At 39.8% G+C, this 24,132-nt stretch overlaps 1 protein-coding gene across 2 annotated transcripts in view; it reads right to left on the reverse strand.

The window, feature by feature from the left end:
• Positions 1–4,556: 4,556 nt before the first annotated feature.
• The window catches only part of XRCC4 (X-ray repair complementing defective repair in Chinese hamster cells 4), a 180,631-nt gene continuing 161,055 nt past the window's right edge, over positions 4,557–24,132 (reverse strand). For both annotated transcript variants that reach the window (XM_010578054.1, XM_010578055.1), the window contains exon 9: positions 4,557–5,316. In XM_010578054.1, coding sequence (XP_010576356.1) covers positions 5,208–5,316 — 109 coding nt within the window. In that variant the 3' untranslated portion in view covers positions 4,557–5,207. The remainder of the gene's footprint in view (positions 5,317–24,132) is intronic.

Genomic DNA, 24,132 nt, shown 5'->3' on the forward strand with positions numbered 1-24,132 from the left:
GGGCACGGCATGAGCAACTTGCTATGGCTGACCCTTTCTGAGCATTGGACTAGATGGTCTTCAGAGTCCCCTTCCAACCTCAACTGTCCTGTGACTCTGTGATGTTGTAGTTGTGACGGTAAAATCTTCTTCAGTTAAATATTTCTGCACAAGACAAATAGAGCCATAAAAAACCCCAAACAGGGCTATCCTTCCTTCCCAAGAATTAACCTGAAAATAGTATGGTCATTCTTTTTCTCCAGGTCAATTTGTGGTTATTGTTATCCCCTCTGACCAGTGGGATTAGCAGGCAATTCAAGATCAGACAATGCCAGGCATCTGCTACAATCCCGTTTCCCAAACAGAATGAATTAAACAGGGTCAGGTGTCTCCGCTCAGCCCTCATCCCCTTTTCCAGTCAATATTTAGGCCAAAAGTGCTCTCACTTTCTCTCTTTCTTGCCATCTCTCACATGCTCTCTCTCTCTTTCTTAGGCTGGACTCCTAGAGCTTTTCTCAGGCATGCCCTTGGTTTTTCACTGCTTTACTGTTCTTCTCCCCCCTGTGCTTTTCCCCCTCCCTGTACAGGCATACAAATCTCCACAACACAACACACATCAGAAATTTCTAACCCTGTGTGCCTTACTCATGCATTGTTTAAAGGTAGCGGCTGCTTCTACTTCAAAAAAGAAACAGCTGTTTCTCATAAGACTTCGCAGATACACACCATCAACAGGTTTCACTGGAGTTCCTACTTTTTGTGCCAATGCCACTGATGAAAATGCTGCATGAGATTGGCCCCTAGGCTCATCCCTAAGGACCTCCAGAAGTAATCTTCCTTCAGCTTGGTATTTTCCTTTTCAGTAGTGTCAGTTTTAAAAATATACAGTGTTTCATTTTCCTAACACTAGCAGATTAATACTGATAGATTTTATGAATGAAATTGGTTTTGGAGTGTAACAGCAGGGTAATCATTTTAACGATCAGAGAAGGATGAAAATTAAGATGTTGACCAACATTATATGGAAAAGAAATGAGAAAGAGGATGACAGATTGCCAAAGGGAAATTTAGGAAAAAGATTCAATGAGACCTCAGACTTTGTGAAGGGAATTAGAATAAAATTAGGGCAGAAAAATATTTAGCAGAAAAGAGGTACTAACCCCTCCTGATGAGAGGATTGATGCATTACTGGAGACAAGAGGAAATAGAAGAGCTTCTGGAAGAGCTTCCATTTTCTGGAAACCCTCTTTTAGCTGCTCCTCTTTCAATAGGATAACCAGCTCCTGGCACATTTTTCTGTATTAGTATTGCTCAGAAGATGTTCAAATATATTACCTTCGGTCTCTACGCAGTCTGGACATGCTTTTATTGCCTTGTTTTCCTACCATTCTTACTTCACTGTTTCCACATTTTATTTTTCCCACAAAGCAGATGGCAAGCCAGAAAAAAGCAGCTTTACCTTAAACATTTAGCAGCATCTGAACTCCCATGTGTAAAGGCTTTTTCTTTCCTCATGTACCTCCAGGCTGCTAGATCAAACTGCAGAAGTTGTCAAAGCCAGCAAGACTGTACTAAACATTTCCAGGGAATCATGTTTATACACACAAACATTTATATGTTACACGTACAAAGCAAGGAAGACCAATGTATCTAATACACACGTAAATACACACGAGTGTCTACTTTTGGGAATAATAGTAAGAAGGTAGTTAAAACAGTGATATAGATTGCCAAAACATTATCTCAGAATGAAAATATTTTCACCCCAAACGCAATACTTTATACAGCACTTCCTCAAGAAAAGAGTTGGTTTTTTTTTGCTTCAGAACATTTTTTTTTCTCTTGACAAAAATATTGTAAATCTTTTTGAACTAAAAGATTTGCTGGATAAACCCTGACCTCAAATGACAAATTGTTATGCATAAAAACATACATTCTGTTTAAGTAGTTACATTAAAAGTATAAAACTCTAGACAAGTTTAAACCTTTAATGAAAGATAGCATGGTTTTCCTCCTGTAAAACAACTACATGTTTTATCTTCCCCAAAAGTACAGTTTAAACTGAAGAAAAAACTTACCTGGGAAATCATTTGCTGAGTAATATCAAAGAGAAGTATTAATTAAGGATGGCCTTTGAAATTTGATCTGCATTTCCTAACTTTGATTAATTTCCTGACTTGAAAAACGATTTGTGGGCATGTTTCTCTATTTTGTATTCTGTCACCACTAAAATATTTTGGACAGGGGAGAAGCAATTGACTGACATCTCACGTCAGGCTATTTCATGTGACAGTTTTATAGGCACGCCTAGAACACATGGTCTTCCAAAAGGTGAGTTAGAAAACCATGCTCACAAAGTAAGTCTAAGTTTAGTAGCTCTACTAAGCAGAAGGATGAATAGAGTGAGGCTTAAGTCCAGAGCTGTTCAATGTTTTCATTAATGGTCTGGATGTTAGCAACGGAGAATGAACTTACTACGTCCACCCATAATACCAAATTGAGGAAGAATGAGCATTCAAAATCATCTTGACAAACTACAGAAATCAGCTACAAAAATGGGATGCAAGTCAATACGGTTAAATGCCAGTTACTAAACCCATATGGGAATAGTCAGCTGCACAAACACAGGATGGAAAAACAAGTGACTACCCAGTAACTCTGCACGGAAGAATCCAAGGATTATGGTGGATCATAGCATGAACATAAACTAGGAGATGTTATGCCATTGTGAAATAGGTGAACATTATATTCGATATATGAATAGGAGCAGTGTCTATTGACTCACAAGGGAACCCTTCTGCTCTGTAAGCTTTGGAAAGCCTCTGCAGCAGGAACTCCATCAGCATGGAGGGATAGCAAAATCCCAGCTTTTCTCAGAGACTTAACTAAGCAGCAGTGAGTATCATATTAATTTAGTAGTTTTTTAAAAAATATGTTATGAGGCTTTATTACTGAGTTCCCTTCCCAAAAATCATAGGTTAGTTTGAAAGAGATTTTACTTGGCTTGGTCAATGAAGGCCACTGGGTCTATTTCAATGCATTGGGATGAATGAGTTTGAAGGATAAAGTGCACGTCCCCACTTCTTGTGGACAAATATGCATCGTAAAGAAGTTCCACTGACTTTCTGCAGCTTTTGCAATACTACCTCTGCTCTCACAAGTAATTTGTACTCATTTTGGTGGGTCCTTCCACTTCAAAGTCAACTGGAAAATGGAACCTTATCAGCAGAAAAGCAATAGTTTCTCACATAAATCTTCAGAGAGGAGCATTTCACTAACACTTCTCACATGATTGTGGAGACTGACATATTGTAAGCAGGTTTCGAGGAGAGAGGAGGTGTTCCTGTGTATACAAACAGTCTCAGCTGACTGGAAACTGGCTCTGTACCATGACTACCCTAACTAGACGACACACCTGTGCTCACACAGTCCAAGTTATGTATCCGCCATCACGTAATTTTCTGCTCAACTCCTGGCTTGATTCTATAAACCTCAAAAAAAGAGAAAAGAATAAACATTCTGACAGACTTCATTGCACCTGCCAACTGTGTATAACATTTCCTATTTATATAACAACATTTTACTATTAGAAACCAACAGTTTCTTGAAAGCAGAGTTTCATGGGATGTTCAGCTCCATTCACCTTAATTTTCTGCTGCAGGCACAATTAAACCAAGCTCTTGTATTTTGGGTTAAGTCGTGGAACATTTTAACGTTAAAACTGAAACTATATACAAGCTTTTGCTGAAAGCATTGTCGGATCAGGACTGGAAGATTTTAAATCAGGCAATGTCTATGAATGGGTGTATGAATAGGTCTTTTGTGGTCCTGTCATCTCTCAGGCAGAAAGCCTTTGTAGCAAGCAAAATATTTTGACCATTCATATTTTTACTGTGTGATTTACAACATCGTCCCAAAGCCCTTTGTGAATTTAAAATGCTGTGACCCATGTTTTTCAGAAAGCAATGCTTAAATATAATATTGCCAGATCCTCGTGTAGGGTCTTAATCCTGATCCTGCAAATACTGATGGATGCTTTTAGTTAAATATAGGATTGAATTTTCACAGAATCAGGGCCTAAATAAGCTGCCATTTCAAAAATACCAAGTAGCTTCCAAGGACCAGTGCAAGCCATAGAGCACAGAAGCAGGACTATGTTGCGTAGTCCTGCTTACTTCAGTAGGACTACTCACATTTAAAACTCTTGTTGGATCACATCCTTTCTGAGACAGAAGCACTGGCTCCCTCTGCCTTAAATGAGAATTGATTCAGGCTCTTAACATTGCAAAGCAGAAACCTGACGTGCGTGCTTAGTTCTGTACACTTGATTTTGACTGCTGAAGGTAAATACATGTTGCTAACTTTTTCTTTGACGAAGACTTAAATTTAAATGAATGCAACAGCTTTGGGCAGGAAAAGCTCATGCATTAACACACTTTGCTAACCAGTCCCTTTACTCATAGAGTGTCTAAGCAAATAAAAACAAAAATGATGTATTCCTAGAATGCATTTTATTTTTTTAGAAATCACCTTAAGAAAAATGATGACGTATGAAAAATGACAAATTTAAAGGCTATGGGTTTCTACAGAAGGTTAAAATAGAGTCAATACTGACTTTATAAGCACTTTACTCCCAAAAGCAAGAATATCATCTAACGCATAATGCCACAGAGAACCTTCAAGTAAATAGTGGAAGGACATTTCTTTGGATGCTTCACACCAGAAGATATTCTAAACTCACAGTTTAGGAAGCTGTATCTCAATCAAAGTTGAAGACAATTTAGCTAGGCCACGTCTAAGCTGAGCTTCTCAAGAAAGGGGCAGTATGTAAGTTAAGTACAGTGGTAGGCTTCATCTTCTTTAAGTCTGACTCGTTCTCTGGGGACATCTGGAAATCAGTTGATCCTGGATACAATCAGCAGCCAGAGACTGTTAGGATGTAAAAATGCTATGATGGTGCTCTCCTTCCCCAGATACACATGATAAAAGATCTACACAGAGGCTGAACTGATTTCAAGGCTGTCACCAATCAAGCCTAGCAGGCCAAGGGTCTACAGCTGCGTAGTGAAGAATGGGGACAAGTGCAGTGCAAGAGGATTAGAGCAATATGTCATCGAACACCACCGCAGACTAAAGATTTCAGCTCAGTGTCTATAACAAAGCTTTTTAGTTTTATAGCTTATCTCCGTTAGAAGCACCAGTCTCTCAGTTTCTCAGCCAACACATAGCTAGATGTCATCAAAGAGGTCCTCTGGCTCACAAGTGTTTTCCAGTGTTTCGAGAGACATCACATCCAGCAAATGCTTGTCCGATGTCTTCTGGGAGGCCAGATCAGGTCTGGAAATAGAAAGCAAAGAGATTTGAAACAAATTTAGATACAGATATAAACAATTCCAACAACTACACCACCAAGGTAAGCATTTAATAGTGTATTTTGAGCTTTTTGTTAAGGTTACATGTAAGAGAAAAGTGCTTTTTGTAAGACCTAATTACGTGCTGAGATGGCAATGGCAAAACAACAGATGAAATTCAGCTTATAAATGTCAAGGCTTCAGCTATTTTGTTACAATTTTTAGGACCCTGAGAAGGACCATTTCACTCACAATTTTCACATGGAGAGCTAGGGAGAGCAGAACAAATGCAGAAAACATACAAAGGATCTGCTCTTCTACTACTGCACAGGATGATGCTCTGCTAACTGCTCTGTATTTTTTCCCTGGCACTAAATGTGTCTGTTGTCCATCAGTTTGACATGAAGACATATGAAGAATCAGACTCAGTTGTCTCAAAGGTCCATGCTCCAAATGTTCAAGCCTCTCTCCAAACACTTGAGCAGAAGAAAACAGGGAAGTGATGAATATCCTTCCATCATAATACATGAATTCAGGTATTTGGGGACTTTCAAATCCTTGGCCTTCCCCTGTACGTATGTTCTATTTACATTTGCTATAAATGTATGCAAATAGAAGCACTCGCCATTCATGGATATGTGTATGCCAAGGTTTGCCCTCAGCTGCACACCACAGAGTCCTACTTGAAAACTTCATGCCTGAACCAGACATCCACCACATTGAATAAGATGCTACTCCGCACCAGTCAGTCCTATTTAGCACTCCTTTGACTGTCCTCATCAATGTAGGTCATTTAAATGGCTCTTGGCTATACAAGCTCCTGGTGTTTGCCAGGAGCCCATGTTCACTCTTTCTCCTCTCTCTCCGAGACACCATTCTGATAAAGACAGCTCTGCTTATGCCTGGGAAGGAAAGGTATCTTGTGTTTCCAAAAACAGTGGCATTTGCAACAGCTTCTGATCCCTATAGGAACTGATCTTACATGTATAGGCTGAATCCACAAAAAATCTTTGAACCCTGCACAGACAACTTTGCTTTTGTGAGCTTTAAGAGGAGAATTATTGATCACAGACATGGGTATTGTTGGTGACTAGATATTCCAGGTCGATATCACTAGCTGCTTTGAAACTAAGACATAATCTCTTAATCTTGGCTCAGTGTGCTGTAGGGAATTGGTGTAGGAAGCAGGGAACAGGCCCTGATGTGCTTGTATTGTAGGATTTTGGACTGGTTGGAGTTTCATAAAAGTTGATGGCTTCACGCCCAGGTATATTCCACTGGTGTAATCCTGACAGAAGGTGAAAAATTCATATGTTACCAAGGCCAACACATCAGCCACCAGAATGGGAAGAACTAGACAGAAGTGATGGAAAGTGTTACTCTCAAATGCTGCCATATGCAGGCTTAGTGCAATGAGGCATGCAAAAGCAATCCTAATTTTCAGACTAATTCAAGCATTTGCCTTCAACCTCTCCACATTGTAGAGCCAATATAGTCAGTGAAATTCAGCAAATTTTTTTTCTTTTTAAATTTGGTTTCAAACAGATTCAGAACCAAGTTTCCCAGAACTACTACCCAGAAATCTCTAGGGACCAGAAGTTTTTATAAAACTGCAATCTTCAAAATGCAATGAGCTTCCTAAGACCCCAGCCACTGCGTGATTCATAGCCTCTCACACTTCAAGTCTGTCAAGCCCTTGGAGGTTCAGAGCTCTCACTACGATGTTTCCTGCTGTGAACCTGGGGAATGATTTTTATTTCAAGGTGGAGCCCCCCATACTCCTGGGGAATCAGCAAAAGCCCAGTAAATGCTGAGTCTTGGATGCTGTCACTTCCTAAGAGCTCTCCGGTATTCAGAAGGGTTTCCTCACCACTCTATCCATCACCTCAATTCTGCGGATCACTTTAAATTCAACGTACTGGTATATTCAGATTATGATAACTACCTTCTTTGGAAGTCTAACTAACTTTCTCTGTGAACTCTTCCAAAACACTTTCCTTCAGGTCTGAATAAATTGTGTCCAAGCATTTTTTTTTTTCTTTTAGTATGCAGTGACATGTAGACAGATGCGTGTCTCATCAAAAGTCACTTGGACTAACTGTGAAACAAACCTGTCAGAATCAGACCCTTAGCCAATGACCTCTGGTCAGCAGGATCAGATCACTCCATGGTGTTCTGATTGCCAGCTATCAACTTATTTGTACCCTTATTTTTTTTAAATATAGGTAGCATATCCCAACACAGTGTGACACTCAAGCTTACTTATTGAAGGTGTGTTGTTCTTTTACCTTTCTGGGTCTATCCAAAGCATTAAGTCTCCAGTGAGAACATACGTAAATCACACAGTATGGAGCCACACACTGATCGTTTTAATTAATTCTGAAAGGTCCCATCAGCAAATAAATTAGGCTGTGAAGACCTCTGTACCACCACAGGCTATTTCAGGTACTGGAAGTTTTTGTTAAAGCATATGCTTATATGCCATATAGGCATATAAGATTAGGCATATCAGACTGAAAGACTTCTGAGACCCCACACTTGTTGATTTTGACATTTCACCTATTCCAGCATTTTCTGATCTTGAAAAGCAAGCCTGACAGTGTTTAAGCAATGTCAACAACAATTTTATTCTCATTGGCTAAAATAACTGTTTTCAACACTATACATGATCACATCTATAAGCCAAATTGCTGTTGAGTTTTAACATTACACAGCTAGAACTATGAAGCTTCTGTGTTCTTGTAACAACATGGTCCTCATTTAATCACCAAAAGCTGTAGTCGCCACGCCTGTGAATAAACCCAACTACACTTGCAAAGTGGAAGCATTAGGCTCTTTACACGAGGTTCATCAGAAACTTAATTTTGGTTTTAAGACTTGATGATTCCTATTTGCATGGCAATTATTCACTGAATACCAACAACTTGCTTTGTGCTGTGAAATTATTTTGAATCTTGGATTCTCACTGAAGCTGTATTACCATATCCTGATGCATAATTGAGTTAATTTCTTTAAACTGCAGTGAGTTGTATAGTCCTCTCTCGCCAAAAAGGCTGAAAGTAAGGCATTCTTCTTGAAAGTTTATTCTTCTGTTGGATCGCTTTTTGAAGGCTTGCATTTTGGTAAACTTAAATGCTATTAACACATCTGGCGAACGGCTGACTATAAGAGATCATTTCATATTTCCTGACATTTAGTTCAAGCCCTTCATAAATTGAGACAGAAGACCAGATCCACAGCTGGTGTGAATCACTGGAGCACTAATAATGTCAGTGGAGCTCTGCTGACTTACACCAGCTGAGATTCTGGCCCAAGATCTGGAAGAAAGTAGTTACATTACTTGATATTTCTTTCCACAGCTGAGTAAGAGCCATAAGAAACAGAAGACATGCAACACTTTAGTACTTAACTAAACAGCACAGAAACTCAAAGCCACGCAGGGTGATGGCTTTGCATAGCTTGGGAGAAAACGCAACACCTTCTTTTGCAGGAGGACGGATGGACCACTCCCATTTGTTTCTTGTGATGAATTATTCCTGAGTTCACACAGACCCCAGAGAAGATCTGCACAACACCGTTCCTGCTGCAACAGACAGCCAGTTCCACGAGTTAATGTTCGTGAAGCACTATGAAGTAGAAAATAATTTCCTATGTGACTGCTACAAATGACATGATTAAAAAGAGCTTCCTAGTGGCAAGAAGATGAAACAAGTTGTAGCTGTGCTGAAGGAAAATCAGGTCAGAGGCTGCAACATCAGCACAACTGCTCATCTTGAGGTACTTCTTGCTGGAAAGATGAAAGGTTCTCGCACTTAGCTATGCTTGTATAGCCAGCCCAGCATGTTGTGGTTGCAATTTTACTGAAGTTTTTGTTCTTGAGCAACAATCATGAGATTTGAAAAGAGAAATACCCTTGTAAATTAATGTAGCTATAAAAGTTTCCCAAGAAACTTAAATAATCTAGGAGGCATACTTGTGTCCTCGGACCATTACATAATTTTCCTCGTTTTTTAGTAATTAAAATAATCAGTTCCAATCAAAAGCTGGCATTTTACTAAGAGAGGAGATTTCAGCTCTCCCAGAAGATGTGTAGAGTGTTTTAGGAAAAGGCTGAATTTCTCAGTCTGTATATCTTTCTTTAGCTTGGTCTAACAGTTCATTTTTGTCATTAATCTGAAAAAAATGAAGGTTTAATAACATGAGTAAATATTAACAGAGGATATAATCTGATATATACTTTCTTCGGTATCATAAAAATAGGTGGCAGCAGCAGCTCATAAACAGAAAACTGGTGGTCATTACAGCTTTAACATAGGAACAAAGGTGAGGCACCTCAAACACCAACGAACACTCGCATTGCAACTGACAGGGCAAAAGCTCAGAGCAACATTTGTGCTCCAGAGATGGTACTTCTAGTCCACTCCAAGAGAAAAACTTGGATTCTTTGTTTTATCAGCAATCTGCTGTCTTGACTGTGTAAATATCATCTTCACAGAAAGTCCTCAGAATAAAGGTACTCATCAGCCATTGTTACTAAGGAAGTATTACGAAAAGAGCTTAGAGTAAAGCTCAGGGCTATATGTAAAACCTTGGCCTTGAATAACTGATGCCCCATGGTGTGAGCTCTCTTGGGAGACACTGTACTGACTGCCTGTACCTACTGGCCAAAAAGAGGAAAGTTCAACGATGAAAAGAAAAAGAAATGGTGTAATGGAGGAGGGGGGAAAGCCTCTTATATGAATAGATGTATCAAGAACACTATGTGCGGACAGACCTCTTTGAAGTTGAAAACTAAAAATATAAGTAGACTAAATTGAAACTACACGTGATTAAAAATATGATGATATCCCCCTTTACAGAAATGCTACAATGACTATAATATAAAGTAAGTTATAAAGGTATTTTTCTTTTAAATTCAATTTTAAATGAAAATGAAACTCAATAACTTGGTTTAGGCTTTGGCAGTATTATGAGTATTCAACTTCCAGATATAGTCTACTCTGGCATTTATTACTAGAAATAATGTGAAAAACCCCCATATTTCTAATTGATCTTGCAAAATGTAAACCCCAGCAAGTCATGAAGAACTTGCTGGATACAATCACCTTCATGATCTGAAATTACAGTTGATGGACTTTCCCCTCAGTTATGTTAGTGAAGAAACTGAAAATTTTTCTGCCAATTTCAATCATCTGAAGAGAGCGGTGGTGTCAGAGATCATCAGAGCTCAAGCTGTACCTGGGCCCAATACAAATTCACAGAGGCTAGAGAAAAATACTCAAGAAGTAGCCAAACCCAATGATTTCTAGCTTTAAGGATACTGTCTCCATCCTTCTTAGAGAACCTTCCATGTGTGGCATTTCATTTTTCTACAGTCAGTGCACTAAGCAAACAGCCTAGTCTCAGTTAAGGTCAGCAGACAGATAATAATGACAATGAAGAAGATGATGATGATAACAACAACAACAACAACAACAACAACAATAATAATAAGCTTGTTCAATTACACAGTTAATGAAGAATATTTTCAATGCAGCAACCATAAATTTAATGTGCAGCGAGGGGATCAATGTTCCTTAATAAGCTTCCACCTCTGGCTGAAAGTCAAGCTGCAGCTGCACCTGCATTCATCACAACCACTGCACAGTAAGATAAGTCTTGGAATCCCCTCAATTAACAAAACTTAAAGCAAAACTTCAAAAAACAGGACAATTGCTAAACACTGTCTTAAGCTCTTGCAAGCACCACTCTTTGTTCTCTAGAACTAGAAACTATCGAGTGAGGGATAATTTTGATTTATGCTTACACAAGTTTTTTTTAATTTACATATCCCTGGAAACTCGGAGAAAAGTGAACTGGGAACCCCTTAAACATCACAGAAATTGATATAGTGATTGCAGCAAGAACAAACTCGCAAACAAGTCTGCTACACTTAGAAGATACTCATATATCTCTTACTGACAGAACTTTTAATATTGATATAACTTCCAATGACTGGTCTAGATCAGTTCTCAACATTATTAATCATCCACTCTATTTATTTAGTCCTATGAAACAGATGGTCTAAAGATCCTCAGAAAACCATATGTAATGTCTAAAATGGCTGCAGAGACAACACATTGTGTAAATGAGCAATGCTGACAGTACTTTTTTAGGGACTTGTATCTGTTCAGTTTCAAATTCCCAGTTAACTTCAGTTGGCATAGTTGCAGGTCCTTATTTAAAAAGAACATTCCAGTTTAGTAATATAAATATAGCCTTGGATCTTTTCATCTGATCAAATGCACTTGCAGATGCTTACTAACAAAGATCTACTTAAAAATGTAGTAATAGATGTCACTTACAAGGAAAAGCCTAAACCATGTTTGTTTTAGACAAGTGGCACACATTTCTGTGGCTCATTTCCACTTAAACTCCTTCTTGCTTAAATAAACTAGACCACATTCAGTTCGAGGAACATACTAGCACCACTGCCTTCACTGGGAAAAAAACACACATCTCTTAATCATAAGTACAAGAGTATATAGTAAAGGAAAACTTTGTTTAGGAATTTTGTCAAGGTCTTTCATAAAACCAGTACATTGCAAATCTACTGGCAAATGCTAGAAGCCATTTCTCATAGTCGTTAAGCGCTGTTTATCACATATACATTTATATAACAGCACGACTGGCTAAATTTTGTCATAACCCTTTTCGAGGCTGTCAAACCCTGGAGCTGCTTTCTCTCCCTAACCCTTTCTTATCCCCTCAGGGTGATCACAAGCAGTAGCCAGAGACCTAAGGGAGCAAATCAAAATCCCCGAAGCAATTTCTTGCATAAGAAAATGTGTGTCCTCGTGCTCCTCTATCTGTTGTCCTCAGGACAGGAGGGATCAAGATGCTGTCGCAGCCATTGCGCAGTGGTGGAGCGTGGCGGGACGGGTTTTCCACCTGAAAACCTGAAGCCTGCAGATGGCAGCTACAAAACTGCAAAACCACGATGGATCAAATCACGAAAACAAGAGCATTTAACTGGAGGAAAATCCAGCAACCCTAAAACCTAGATCGTGCTGCAGATGTTCCACGTATTTTCCACTCCTTTCCAGTATTGAGGGTCTCAGTGGCTGTTGAAATCCTAATGACTTCAACAGGAGCTAAGCACTTGCTTAAAGTAAGGCACATGCTTACAAAGCCTTCTGAACCACAGCCTCAGCTTGCAACTCTCTGGGGTCCACCCTTTGCCTTGACTGCTACAGAATGAAAGCCACAACCTCACAAATTAATAGAATTAAAATTATTCTTAAGGAAAAATGGATTAGTCCAGAGTTCATATGAGGAAAAGTTCCATCTTAATACTAGACTACGGTACTGTGATATCTTTACTAAATTTACAGGTATAGCTAAAAATGCCCTCTTCTCAGAAGGATGTTGGGGAATCTATGGACATAATCCTAAAAATGATCTTTTAAAAACTGCTATGACTTAATTAAGCAAATTCCTTCTCCCTGCTGAACAATTCGTACACGTACAGCTGGGCACCAGCAGAAACCCGTTATTGCCCAGATTACCTATTATCCACGGGTTTTGGATCATTCACTTTTATCGACTTATTGCAGAAAACCACTTTGGATCAGTACAGTATATGGATATGACTTAAGTATGTCTTTTCTAACAACAAAATGCACTTAGAAAGATAGAGCAGCAGGAAGTTCTTAATAAATCTGGTAGCAGTGAATTGAATAAACCGGGAACAGGTTTCAATGTACAAGTTAAGGGAGAGCAGGGAAAGTATAACAAGCTTTTTTCCCCTCTCTAATAGGTCTCTATTGCATATAAAATTGTTTTAGTACTGAGAATTGTGTTTTCTTTTCTTTCGTCTCTTAACTCCCATTCAACCTCTCCTATGTTCCTCCTGCTCCTTCTGCAGCCACAGATCTGAATTCATTCATACTTTTCTGAAATAACTTCAAACCTTTGATATTTAAGATCAAATCCCTGCCTACAGTGACACCTGTGAGAGCAGAAACATGTTCAAACAGCAGTACCAAAAAAAAAAAAGAAAAAAAAAAGAAAAGAAAAAAAAAAAAAAAGGGGGGGGCAGCACACCCAGCCCTTTGAAAACACAAGGGAAAAGTAAAAATAGGTACAGTTGGCTGAGACAGAACAGACCTGAACACTGCAACAGCCAGTGTTTTCTGGCTAAAACATCATACCTTACCCATCCTTGAGATGTCTCCTCACCCAGGGTAGAGAACAGACTTAGGCTTTGTCCACCTAATGTCAACCCTATTCCTTACTTTGGGGTGCATAAAGCAAATGAATGTGGGCTGAAGAGCCTGGCTCTGACTCCCAAACTTCTTAACTCACTGGTAATACTTCTTTTCTCTTTGGACATGTGGTTAAGATGATTTAACAATCTTCCCTTTAGACAGCCCATATATCAAAATGTCTATTTGGTGGAGTAAAGAAGCCACTTTCAAAATATATCTTCTACTATTATATGAAGCAGGAATCATGTGCAGCTCATGATGCAATTGCTGCAAGACAGCCTGTATAGCAGGCTTCAAAAGTCATTTTTTCTCCTCCAAAACACCAACTGGTCTCCATCCATTCGAGCTCTCAGGGTCTGCCTAAGCAGCAACATCCGCAGTAAGTGCTTTAGCAGGAATGTTTAACAATAGACCAAACAGCCAAGTCATTACTTGTTGGGTAAATGCTGCGAAAGAGTCTAGACCATAAGATTTTTAAGAAAGGTTGTCCTACACCCAAAACCAACAAAACCCCAACTGACCAAAAGGACAGGACTGTCCCTGTGTTTCTATCACAAAAATTCTTATACGAAGTGGGTTTTTCTTCCTAATGAGCCTCTCTACTTTTTAGTTCTGTAAATGGTCAAATTCACAGAAAGATTCTTTAGCCCTTAAATTTCAGAGATTTCCTTTCCTGGCAGAACAGTCTGCACACATGTTGTACCAGGATCAAGGGACAGTCTCAGCTTATTCATGTATATATGGATCTCCCCCAGTGTTACGGTAATGAAAGTCGGAGACTTAACTGGTGCTAAACCAGCTGTGACTGTGCTGGGATTGCTGCAGATCTGTCCCCAAAGGTGGAAGGGAGGGGAGCCCAGAATGGCCACCAGTCAAGACCTCTCTCTGCATTGGCAGGCCATCCATCTTGGTTTTGAGAAAGGAACCAAGACAACCAATGGAGTTACAAGACATGAATTAATGAGCACAGCAAGCTGAAAGACAGCAACTAACCCATATTTTATATGGAAACTTCTGATTACTAGCTTTCCACGAACATAGGTGCAGTTTCAGGGAGTCCATGCACCCCAAGTCCCTCTACCAGATGCTTCTTCTCAGGCTCCAGGCTTTCAGGGACACTTAGTCAATCAGGAAATTAAGAGCAGGGTCTTGGATAGACTGTAGGCATCTGAGGCTGGACTATCAGGCTCATCAAGACCACGAACCAGACGCATAAATGCAACCACGAGAACAAGCAATACTGGTGTCATACAGCCAAGCTCCTTTGGGCTGCCATGCCCCTGTGCTCACCACCCTTACCTGCAGAGATCACCTTATGCTTTACACTCCAAGCCTGCTCATCACCTGTCTGACCTGGCGCTAGGCATGGACACCTGCAAGTTTTATTTCACATGCAGCGTATCTAGAAAACATTCAGCAATTTTGGTCACTGAGACCTGCATCTGGCTGAAATCATGCCTTCCTGCAATGAAGAAACAGGCCGCATCAGCCAATCTAAAACAGGTAATGAGAAAGATAATTTACCAGATGTCTCCAACATAGGAACAGCTGTCCCTGGGTCAACCCAGTGTTGCCCTGAACACCTTTTCCAACAACAGCCAAGAGCTCTTTGAAGAGTACAGAGTGCTTTTCCAGCCTCTGACCGCTTGCAGCTCAGAGGTGTCCTGAGCCAGGGTTAATTTCTGTGTATTCAGTAACTTTCAGTACCTTTCTCTTTCATTAAATGGACCTGTCCCCCGTGAGCCCATGTAAACTTCTAACACTACCAAAATCTTGAAGGGTCTCCACAGGTAATACATGGGATAGGAAAAACACAGCAGAAAACAGAATACAATGAAAAGGGGGAGAAACATGACAAAATTGATAAAATACCAATGTACAATAATTTTCTTTACAAAGCCATTTCAGTTCCACAGCCTAAGCCAGATTTTATCTTCAGTTGTGATATACTAGTATGAACCTGAAGTACCTCCACCAAAGTTTTCTTGTACCAGCACTCAAACCACAAACTTTATAAAATTTTAATCCACAGGGCGCCTTGATAATTGTGCTGGTACTGACAAATTTAGATAGTTTGCCTTTTTGTGAGTTTCAGCACAGTGCTCTAAATGATTCTTTTCTCTTACAAATGCATTAAGAGAAAAGGGAGAACCATACAGGTGGGCAACTGGGACTTTATTAGGAGAAGGCAGATGTCAATCAGAGTAGAATAATCATGTTGTACATGTGAAACAGATGCTGCCTGTGTAAAACAACCCAGTGTGCTATACAGATGATTCACTGAAAATGCAGTTACACCTGCATCTTGGGTTATTGGTAACAGGTCCACTTACTGGAAACCTGTCTGATTTTATCCACACTAAAGTACTGGGAAACATAGGTTTATAGTCCAACATAGCAGGGAAGTCACTGTCTTCTATTAATTAAGACTGTGAAAATTTAACATTTTGAATCTTGATTCTGTCTGAAATAGGTATCTTTGCAAAAGAGAGAGATGGAGAGAAAGCAAAAGAGCAAGACAGAGAGGAGTTCCCGTCTGAAACTGCCTCAGCCCTGGCATAAATTCTCATGATCAGAATGAGCAGTTCAGATAGTACAAATGGATGCAAACAATGTAAAAGACCTAGTTGTTTAAAAAGCTTTTTTTTTTTTTTTTAAGCACTTTTAGAAATAAAATAGTTGTTTGAAAAGCTTCCCAATAAATCTGGCAGACAGAAAGCATTTCTGGTATCATTAGGAAAAAAAAGAAGAATTTTTCAGAATTCAATCTGAAGCCTGGATTTTCAGTTCAAGGTTAGCTTAGCTCTCCTTTTAATAAAATCAGCTTCTTTCAGAGCAGAGTTAGACTAAGTCATTGGCACTTTTTAAACGATTGCACATGGAATTACCAGAGCTCTCCAGCTCTGAGGACTCATCTCAGGAGCAATGAGTTCCCACTTTCACTTGTTCCAGTACAGTGCGGGGTGAGCTGCAGTTCCCTCCATGACATTGCTGGCACGCAGCCCTCCTAATCCCCCAGTGAATCTTCTGAAGAGTTTTATTGCTAACAATATGTACCATAACAATTGACTGTATTGTACATACACATATATACTCTTGCCTGTTAAAGATTATAGGTCTGGTCATAAAAGATGGGAGTTTCCCAACTGGCTTTATTTAGCTTTGTATAGGTTCTTTGTACACAGCACACCGACATCAGCCTCCCAAGACTTAGTAGGAGGTCAGTGGACTGTATTTTTAACCTATTTGCTTTTTTTTCCCCCAGACATGTCTGGACTCACTAGTGTGACACTAGTCCAAAGTATATGGTGATCTTATTGCTTTTTATCTTTTAAAACTAATGACAGAACAAAAAATAAACAAACAAGACTGTCCTGGTTGTGTATGCTATTAGGTTTTGACACAAACCAGAAGCAAGGAAACAAACCCAAATGACATCCTACTCACTGGTTAGGTTTCAATGGTGATATTTCTGTGCTCCTTTTGTATGTAATTGGTTCTGCATTGTTCTGTCAGGTACATAGCATTCATTGCAAATGTCTGTCTCAGGGTAAAGCATACAACAGAATCAGTACAGAAATTAATAGGTGCTGACATATTGATTCTATTCACATTTTTTTAACTATGAGAACATTTTAAAGAAACATTAATGAAATAATAAAATAATTGATATTGATCCCTGCAAAAAATCATGATATAAGATAGATATTTGGAACAAAGCAGCAAACTGAGAAGGCTGTTTAGCTGTGTGGCTGTTTAATAACCAACATGGCTTTTAAAATAATTTATTAACCAGCTTTCCACCAGCTGCTATGAGAAGAGGAATCCGTTCCACCTTTTCATACTCCGTATTGCTAATTGTAATAAGATATTCAGGCAACAGTAATAAAAGCTCATTCTAAATCTGGTGGGAACCGATGAAAGCAATTATGGTGAGGGCTTGGTACTGTCAAACTGTCAAGTTTCAAGCTTAATGTAATTCTTTAGGGTTTACGCTTTCTCTATTCTAGAAGAAAAAGACTGCAAGCCATTTTCTATTGAGAATGCAATGAGACCAAGGAAACAGACCATTTAACTGCAGAACGCCGAAACACTACATAAAGCACCAATAAAATTATATGTCATGTCATAGCAATTCTTCAGGAAGGGACCCGTTTTGCCCTCTTGGACATTACTGGTGAAAAAATGTGACAAGGGGCTTGAGGCCCTTGGTGGGGTGTGAGAAATTTCAGAGGTCTAGGAAGTGTGTTCATTTAAATTTTATCAATTGTTTCTGTTTTTCTAGGCTAGAGACATGTTCCATTGTGGAGGAAACAATGTAATAATATAAAATAATAATGAGTCATTAGGTTTAGCCTGAATACTGCCATTTATCAGCAGAACATATTCTGCCTAAAGTTTTTGCTACAGCTGTTTGCGAAACTAGCATTGATGCTAATGTCCTACACACACACTTCCAAGTCACACAAGCTTTGTAACTATAAAAAACATTGAACTACCAAAACAAGGTGGATTCTACATCCTATCTGTATGAAAGTCAAGCATGGCATGGACAGTGGCACTGACAATATGGCACCTAATGTGTGTTTCCTCTAATGCCCAGGGGACCTGGCTCCACAGCACTGACAGGGAAGTCCCACCGGGTCTGTAGAATCATAGATTCCTAGAATATCTCAAGTTGGAAGGGACCTGTAAAGATCATCGAGTCCAGCCCCCTGCTCCTCGCAGGACTACCTAAAACTAAACCAAATGACTTAGAGCATCATCCAGATGGTCCTTGAACTCTATACACCAACTCAGTCTTCAGCTCCTCAGCTGAAGCTCCCTGTGATAGTGAAAATCATCCTGAAGGATGACTGGATGCACCAGGAGGCAGATCCTTCACAGAAGACAGATTACTTTACCTGTTTGTTTCAAATATTCCATGAAACAACTGTCAGTCAATAGCGAACCTCAAGTTGAACTGCTTGCAGAGCAGACAGTGAGTAGACAGTAACAAATAATGATGCATGAAGTCAACTTCATTGGAAAAAATACTCCACTTTGATTTGTGTTTTAATTCTACACTGAAGAAAATAAGATTTTCTCTTTCATTGTGAGGCCAGGCGCATTAAAACTTTGTGAAAGAGAGTACAGCACATGACCACATAAGGGACCCAGCTAATGTGATGAAGATCTGGCAGAGATGCATAACCTAGGCAGGAATGACCGCAGAAGGAAACCCCAGCTCCGGATCTAGGAGTGTTAAAGTGCCATCTATACTATGTTACATCTGCTTGCCTTCAGCAAAGAGGAGGTTTGGCCAAACTATAAGTAAATCAGCATGGTATATGAGGAATAACTGACACTTTGATAAAACTAGTATTAATGACTTTGGCTAGTGACAATTGCTGCATTTAAAAAAAACAAGACAAAACAAAACACAACTTCCCTCTGTTAGTCAAAAAAACCCCAACAACAAAAAAGTAATGTGTTAATCTACAGCCCAGGAGACTGTTCAGGGAATGAATTAGAACAAAGCTGTCCCCAGGTGCACGGGGTAGCATGCAGTAAATATAAAAGCACCTGATGGGCATAGTATCATTTGTTGCTCACAGATAAGATGCCTATACCTACAGAAAAGGAGGCTGTTCGAACTTAAACCACTTCTGTTCTTCCCTGCACAACGGTTTAATGAACAGATAGGCACATTTAGCTGACACTCTCTTCGTAGCAGGAAGTGCTCAACAGACAGAAAAGAGAGAGTTGGTAGACAAGATACAAAGAATAAAACTCTTATTTGATTACTAAAGCTGCTGCAAAACCAAGGCAGAAAGAAATACTCATGCTCTCAGGCAGAATTTGTATAGTAAGATGTTATTTTGCTTCCTGTAAGCATCCTAGAGCTGTTCCCAGCATTAAAAAAATGAGCAGGTTCAGAAGGCTTGGAATTGGACTCGAGGCTTATCAAAACCCCACAGTTCTTCTCAAGCCTTTAAACAGCAGAAAATCATGAAAGGATATACCTCTTGTAAGATTTCTGTATTACCACTTTCAGAAATGAGAGGGGAAAAAACCAGACATCCCTCTTTTACAGAGTGGGATGAAAAATGGGATAACGTGAACACTCGGGACAATTCTTTTGAAGTTTGGATCAAAAAAGAAAGGAAGCCTTGGGGGCAGGGGCAGAGGAAGGAAAGTTCCTGCTTTATCATATTGAGTCATTCACCCTCAGCACTTCTGTGTGTTTATTACGTGTCAGCAATCACAAATGAGACAACAGAAGTGTGATAAAACTAGCCATTCCTAGAAAGCACTTCTTACAGATGATGCTTAATTCAAAGGTATGAGTTTTTTCTTTTAATTGTTGGCTGAAAAGACAAAAACTCTAGTGAAACAGTCTCTGGTGAGCAGTTCAGATCAATAGGAAGCGAACAGCTAGAATTAAATCAATAAAGAGCATAATGAATGCAAAGACACTTCTCTTCAAGCAAAAACCCCAGGTGATTCAAATTCCCTCACAGATACTGCCCTCTCATTGGAGTTGACAGGCCTTCACAAAGCTTGAAGCTGATGAACCACTGTGCTGCTAAAATGACTTACCCTTTCCCGCCCCCCCAAATTATCCTGTGCAGTGTTGCATCATTGTGTGAACAGCCTTCAGGGCTCCCCCCTCTCTCCATCCCATAATCTGGAGAAGGTAAAAGCAGCCACAGAGGCACTCAAGCCCCTTAGGAGACCCATGGGATGCCTTCTACCCTGGTGCCCCAAGGCTCACTAGCAGATACCACCAGAATGCTGCTCTGCATCACCACAAAATGGCACTTGGCTGCTCCATGGACTCTGTTCATTTTTGCCTGCACCAGCAATATCACACCCATCTCTACTTCAGTGCTAATTTGTATGAAGATTAAAAATTGAAGTGTTACAAACCTAGGTTAGGGAGAGCAACGTATGGGTCTCCTGAGGACCTCTCAAAGCAATACAAGTTTGGACAAAAATCACATTTATAGAGAAGCTTTCACCGGCAGACTGAAGGTGGCTGCTGGAGAGAGGTGAGCAGATGTCAGGCTATGCAGTAAAAGCAAGTTGTTATTGGCACAGGTTTAGAATAGTCACATTGCACATGTGTGTCTGAGCTGTGGTGGCTTATGCAGCTTGTCCCAAATGAGTGCCAAAACCACCTATTTTCCCACCGTGCCTCTCCATGCATTTCATTTATTGCTTCCACTCTCATCGTCCAGCAGTCCAGATGGCAAAATCCAAGTGCTGCCTCTGACGGGAACAGGAACACAGTAGCTGGCTGGCATAAACCCAGTACGGGTCCAAATCAGGAGAAGGTAGATCTCAGCCAGCTACAGAATAGGCAGCTTTTGGTGGAAGGAAGACTCTTCAAAGATTATGTACACCCCACTCCCCACTCTAGCAGAACCTCCAATGGATGATGTATTGCTACCCTTTCCAAACATGAACTCCCTTAATGGAGAAGCAAGTCCCAGAATCACTAAAGAGTTTGCTGAGTTAAATGTGTCAACAGTGTCTATGGTTTGTGCTACAGGAAATTAAGAGAATCTTTGGGGCGGGGGGCGGGGGAGGGATATCAAAAACCCAATCCTGGGAATAAACATACCCAGCAAGGAGTATGGCAACCCTCGCACAACAATTTGTCAAGATGTCTGTTGAAAAGTCTACTGGGAAAAATCATACCGAGAAGAGTCCTGGTAAGACTGTTATTATTGCAAAAACCCACAATGATAAGTAATGCATGCTGCACAAACAACTATTTTGCAAGGCCAAATTCCAACCCTACCATTCAAGGGAAAAATAAAACAACCTTAAACAGGAGATTTGGAAACAGACTCTTCCAACACATCTAGAAGTCACTTTGCTAAGTAACTGCCCAGACACCCTTGCAGCCTTTGGGCCTCAGCAGTCATCACATCTTGCAATATCCTACCTCCATGAAAAGTCCAAGGAAATAACTGTGGTCCACAGACGCCCTGAACTTGTCCTTTACATGACAGATATTCAGGGAGCTCTGTAGCACCAAGGGTGTATTTTAAAGCCTGACAATCTCACGGCATCTGAAATTGGAGGCTATTGAGCAAATTTCATGAAGACATGTTCTTGCCAACCCTCCTTGGAATAATCTATGTCTATGAAGGTATTGTATAGCCAGTTGGGAATTTTCTGGATATGTTTTTCAGCCAAATCAAAGATACATATTAAATATACATCCATGCTAATTTTAAGATATATTGGGAAACTAGGGCTTTGGGTTCATAAATCAATGACCTAATTATACTCGCCCACATACAACATTTTTCCTATTCATGACAGATAAAATGGCTAGCAACCTTTACTGCCCTTCCTGAAATTTGTTGTGCAATGCTCCTGTCACCAGTGGTACTCTGACCTTTCTTAGACATGACTATTTTAGAGACCAAACCACATACATTGTCAGACAGTCATTAGGTCTCTCTCAAGTTTAAATCTCTAATTTTTGGGAAGAGACGTTAAAAAAGGCTTACAAACTAGAATGGTATGTGGCACTGTTCAGCATAAGTCTTACATCCAACATTAATGAATATTGCAATATACGGCACCTGGGCCAGACATGGTGCAGACAAAAAAACCACACAGGACTTCATTTGATGAAGCGTGTGCATTTTGCTCAGAGCAGGACTGAAGTTGTTACCAATACCCAACATCAACCCGCCCTTGTCTCTTGTGCCACTCAGGTGTGTGTCTGAAGTCCATCTGGAAGAATGTCATAGCACCTAACCACTTCTAGTAAAAAGAACATTTACAGCTTTTAATTTGGCATTTTCAAAAAGTAAAATACAGATTATACTCTCCTTTGCACCTGAGCTTTTAAAGTGTCCTCCCCATCGTAGAACAAAACCGTTAATACTTCCCTTTAAAATATACAGATATATCTCTGTATAGTGGGAACTGCCTAACACGTGAAGGAAAGGCAGACATTTACTTTATGTTTGCCAGACAAAAAATACAGGTAGTAAGCACCAACTTAAATTTGTTTCTGAAGGCTCTTGTCAGTGAAGGGAAAAGATGAGTCGTTCTGTTTGCTGCTATGAGAGGACAGTCTTTATTCTCAGCTTTTTCAGTTTCTGTCATACAGCTGAACTCATGTTTCTGGATGAATACACTAAAGAGAGACTAGAGGTAAATATTAAACCAATAACTGCAAGGTGAATAAAAAGCTTTTTCTGAGATAATCTTTTACTTAAAGCGAATTGTTTCAGTACATTAATCACTTGGGCTTGAATTTCTTTGCTGCTTTCTTACTAAAAGAATCTAATAACACCAAATGATCAAACATACCTTTCTCTATATGTTTGTATGTTGAAGGAACATTTAACCAATATTAATTGGAGCAAGTCCTATGATCTGGACAGTCATGGCTTTAAGTTTAATGGAAATTCCAGCAGAACTACAGTTACCTCTACAAAAGACATGTAAAAATAACTTTGCATATGTTTATCATAACAATTCATCCTTACATGCTATTTTTCAACTCAAATGGTTAATTTTAGAACAGAGAGGAGTGTATCTTGGTTTCTGGCAAGATAAACACTGGTGACATATAGTGCACAGAAAATAATCCAAAATGACAAAACTGATTTTGGAAAATGACATTCACTAACACAGCTAATGGTGAGTAATTCCAGGTTGGGATTTACCAGATTTGATGTGAACCATAAACTATTTCTTGGTTTACAGCTCTATGGAATAGTACTTTAATGCGACTGGCAGATTTCCGATACAAAAGACTCATTCTAAAGACATAACTATTTCCTTAGACTAGTAAACAGCGTCTCATTGTACTGATGACATAGTAAGAAATGCAGGCTTTTGATTAAGGGGATTATAATTGAAATAGAGACAGATCACATTTTAAACTCAGTTGGATTAGTTGGTGTTAATTTTTCATAAAGGTATTGTGTTGGTTGTATTTCCTGTGGCTTGATTTTTTACAGATGCATTTCACAGAATAATTAGGATCTCCTAGTTACAGATAATCTTCCGCTTCTGTTTTCCCCTCCCTACTCACATTCTCCGTACAGCACACGGATGATAACAAACATCGCAGGCGGCAACAGGCAGGAAACCCCTTCAGAAATGTGCCTGCCTTTACCACAGGTCCGAGGACTAAGCAGTTTCGCCTCCTTTCCATCCACACTCTCCATGCACAGCTGAAATCCAATGCTGTCAGAGTGCACTAGCATTAATTTTTCAGCACCTCGCATGAAACAATCGATCGACTGATTTTATAAGGATTCCTGTGAATGAACAAACCCCCTTCCCTGTTCCTTCTGGTTTTGGTCCACATACCTCATTTTCTACTGTCCTCCCCTTTGATATTGTTTTCTGCGTTACAGTCCCTTACTGTTGGTGCACAAACAGCTGAGCCAGGATTACAAACTCCTCTGACTTTGGACTCTGCCAAGAGTGTGAGAGCCCAGCATGAAGAAGCAGTTCAGTGATCCAAGTTCCTGTTGCCTAATCAGTCCTTTCACCCTAGCCAGGAGGCAGTCATGCCTCTGCTGTGG

Source organism: Haliaeetus leucocephalus, unplaced genomic scaffold (genome assembly GCF_000737465.1).
Source record: "Haliaeetus leucocephalus isolate CR32 unplaced genomic scaffold, Haliaeetus_leucocephalus-4.0 Scaffold598, whole genome shotgun sequence".
Taxonomy (NCBI): domain Eukaryota; kingdom Metazoa; phylum Chordata; class Aves; order Accipitriformes; family Accipitridae; genus Haliaeetus; species Haliaeetus leucocephalus.